Source organism: Brassica oleracea, chromosome C7 (genome assembly GCF_000695525.1).
Source record: "Brassica oleracea var. oleracea cultivar TO1000 chromosome C7, BOL, whole genome shotgun sequence".
Taxonomy (NCBI): Eukaryota; Viridiplantae; Streptophyta; class Magnoliopsida; order Brassicales; family Brassicaceae; genus Brassica; species Brassica oleracea.
The window spans coordinates 8,424,110-8,428,283 of NC_027754.1; the positions used below are offsets into that span (position 1 = coordinate 8,424,110).

The 4,174-nt window shown below is 29.8% G+C and overlaps 1 protein-coding gene across 1 annotated transcript in view; it reads right to left on the minus strand.

Moving 5' to 3' along the window:
* The window catches only part of LOC106306750 (potassium channel GORK), a 13,350-nt gene extending 9,484 nt beyond the window's left edge, over window positions 1–3,866 (minus strand). The window contains exon 1 of the mRNA XM_013743481.1: window positions 3,184–3,866. Coding sequence (XP_013598935.1) covers window positions 3,184–3,365 — 182 coding nt within the window. The 5' untranslated portion in view covers window positions 3,366–3,866. The remainder of the gene's footprint in view (window positions 1–3,183) is intronic.
* Window positions 3,867–4,174: the final 308 nt, after the last annotated feature.

Below are 4,174 nucleotides of genomic sequence, written 5' to 3' on the forward strand. Positions count from 1 at the left end.
AAAAAAAAAAAAAAATATATATATATATATATATAAAAATTTCTATATTTATTAAACTTTTTTAATATTTATAAAACTTTTTTTGTGATTAAAAACTATTATTTGGGATTTTTTTTTTTTTTAAATTATAGATTTCTATATTTATTAAATATTTTTTTTTTTAATTTACAGGTTTAATGATGATCAGACCCGGTTTCGACAGCGTCGTGGTCGTGGTGGTACGGAGAGCCAGTCTCGGGATTGCAGCAATTTTCAAGATTCCGCTTCGCCCACAGCTCCTACCATACATCTCCCTCTGCTGCACCCGCTCCTGCTCCTCTCGCTCCCGCTGCTGCACCCGCTCCTGCTCCTCCGGGTCCTCCGGGAGTGATGAATGTTGTTATATTGAAATGTCATCGATTTTACCGTTCACCTTAAAATTCTTAGTACAATATTTATGACTCACAATATTTTACGGACGTCTATGACACATTGGTGAAATACATAGTTTAAACAATACACAAAAGTGGCTAAAATGGAATCGTTAAATTTTTTATTTTCTAAAGTTTGTATATATTGTAAAACATGCACTCGTGCAATCGCAAGGATCAAAATCTAGTAAAGTATCAAAAGAACAGGTTGATGGCATCCACGCGTGGCCTCTAATTACGGCATCTTTGGTGGACCAATTAATAATCCGATATCTGGTGACTACCAACATCATTACTCCCTCAGTTTATTATATCGTTTAAAGTTTTTGGACATGAATTAAAAAATAATTAAATTTTCTATTCTACTTTTATTTAATATATTATTTTGTTTGATTTGATAAATTAATGAACTACAAATAAGAGTAAAAACTGGAAAAATATTTAATATTTACTTTAAAAATGTAAAAAACATTTATAATGAAACAAATTTTAAAAGCTAAAATGAAATTTAATATGAACAGAGCGAGTATTTTTTATACTACCGATTGAAATTTTCTAATACTCCCTGCTGACTAAAAATATATATTTTTAAACATTTAACAAATATTTTATTTATTTGTCAATAAAAATATAACACTTATATTTATATAGTTAACTTTATATTTAAATTTAAATAAAATTAATTAATAAATGTTAGTTTTAAAATATATAAAAAGTTAACACTTTTAAATATTTATGCGAGTGTAATAATATTTTCATTTCTAAAATAGAAATTTTGTAACAGAAACGTCAGTATTATCTAGATTTTTTTTTTTTGAATGAAGGGTTATCTAAAATTTTTATCTAACTAAAAGTTAATACTCATTTGGATTTTTAATATATATGTTTAAAAAAATATTTCAAATAGGATAATATTTTAATTATTTATATAAATTTTATTAGTTTATTATGTTTAACGGTTATTTGTATTTTTTATTTTATTTTTCTATTAACTGAATTATGTTTTGATAGATAACCAATGATGAATTTATCTTTTTAGAAAGTTAATATATGCATTTTCTTAATTTGTGTATAACAATCCGAAAAATTACAAAAATTAAAGGGAGTATTAATTGACCAAGTGGTCGACCTTGACAATACATGAAGGGGTGAAAAACAAAAGATCAGGAATGGAATATGAACTTATGAAGTGTCCCGCCACCAAATAAAATAAGAATTTTTTACATCTAAAAACACTTTTTCACTTTCCAATTACACTAAAAGACACTTATCACTTGAGACACACTTTATTTTATCAAAAAAACTCTTATGACCCTAAACTAAAGAGAATCTCTATCCTCTTCTTATTTCATTTTATTATTTTTCTTATTTTACTTTGTGTATTTATTTACTTTTATCTCAAGTTCTAAAATATATTAAACACAAATAGTTGTAATAATAAACTATATATAAAATTCTCTATCTTTTAAGATCCATGTTCATATATATATTATATATTAATGTGTAAACAAAATGTGGACGTGGACACCAAAGCGTGGATAACAGAATTATAAATTAGTTGTAGACATGAACATCAGAACTATAAACCAGTTGTGGAGATGAACAATACTCCTTCGATTCCATTCATCATCTCGGGATCTAAATTCAACTCTAATCAAAATTACATCCATCCGCATCATGACAAAAGGCAAATTTCTTAGACTAGAAATCTCTAACATACAAGATCTATTACTCTTCGACAAAAGGTAAACACTTCTTCGATTTTTCTCACCGCTCATACTCACAATTCATCTCTTTCTCATCTTGATTGAAGTTTAATTGCAGATAATTTATCAATTGAGCTGAAGAAGCTAAGTGTTTGTATTGGAGATAACAGAGTCCGTGTCCACGTTTTATGGTATAATTTTAGTAATATGAGTCCATGTCCACGTATTGTTGTATAGTTTTATGGAATCAAAACAGAGAGTTTTTCCACGTTATCTACTATAAACACATTAACATTACATATCTACTCATTACTCATCACTCATCCACACATCACCCGTCCACAAATCACCCAACCACACATCACTCGTCCACAAATCACTCGTCCACAAGTGTCATTTCCATTAAAGGCAAAATTGTCCACAATCTATTGTTGGCCCACAAAAAAGTGTGTCGCATATAAGAAATGTCTCTAGATGTAATAGAAAGTCAAAAAGTGTCTCTTAGTGTAATCAAGAAGAACGAATAAAAAAGGGTCTGACTGGTGACCATCCGAGAAACAAGAGGAACAAATAAAAAAAGAATGTACGGGAATAAAATAACATGAATGAAAATGAATGATTGTTCCTTATCAAATTTAACAATGAATAATTTTGTTCTTTAATTCTTTACAAAAAAGAGAACGAAGGGAATAAGAGAAAATTATTATTCCTTGTGAATGGTAATTTTTTTAGGAACGTTAAAGAATGCGGTCAGCATTCATACCTTAAATTTGACTTTCGAATAATGTGGTAAAAATTGTTCATCTAAATCCTAATTCTTCTTGTTTTTTTTTCAAAAAAGAAAACTAAATCTTCCATAAATTAAATTCATAATTAAATAAGCCGTTTAACTAATATTAAGTATCTGTCAAAACAACTAATATTAAGTAGACAGAGAGACAAATATTATGAAATGGCATGGTGAAGATAAAATATATTTTTAAGAAAAGTTTTTTTTCTTCTATCTTCGTTTCTATCAGCCAATAGAAATTTGTATGAGCTAAAATGAGATTGAGAGAGAGAAGAACCTGTTTGAGGGCTTAATGATCCAAGGGTGTTCGTTAGGCCCATCGGAATCATCTTTCAGATGCTCGGGGGAATCAAGCCACCGGAACGACTCGGCCAAGCTGAATCTACCTCTTCTTGTTGAAACGTCGTCGTTTATATCGTCCTCGGCTATACTCTCTTGTTGTCGCCGGAGACACCCCATAAATTTAGCAAATCTGTCTTATTTCTCAATCGATCCAAATCTAGCACGTGGCAATCAACACTCAACACCGTGTTCTTGATTGCTGACCACACCCAACGAATCAGGAATCCAAAAGCGGAAACTTCGATCCGATCTCTTTACTGTATTGTGTTCGATAACAGAAGATTAAGAGGGAGATGCAGATAGAAGAAGATGAGAAGAGCAAGATATGACGTGAATGAAATCACCAAAACGGTTTAAAGAAACCAAACAAAGATAACCGGATCTAATAGATGATTCAACCAAAGCATGAACCATTAAACCCTGTAACAGAGTGAAATAGTCGAAGGAAGAGAGCGGGAAGTTCACGAGAATTTCTTCTCTTTCTTTTTCTTCCCTCTTAATGTGTTTCGCCTTCTTTAGGCCTTCTATCTCGTCACGTTAAAGCTATGGTTGAGTTTGTCGGGAAGAGCGTTAAGAGAAACTGCGGTGTGGCCTCTATTAATTAATTTTAAGCATAACCTAAGGTCTTGTCTAGAAGAATCGAATTTATTTATAGGAACATCATAAACTCACGTAACATGTCGATGCAAAACATTTATTAATAAAAAATTCCAACGTACAGTTATTTTTTTCTGAATAATAGATTTGTTAAAATTAATACATACGTTCGAAAATTTTGAAAATATCATCGTTTCTTCAATACTCTCTAGAAAAGACAAAACTTAGGTGAACTTTTAAATTCAACACCTCCCTTATAACCAATTAAAATGTCAACTAGATTATTAATAAAAATATTAATTTTTTTTAAAAAAAAAATCAAAAAATAA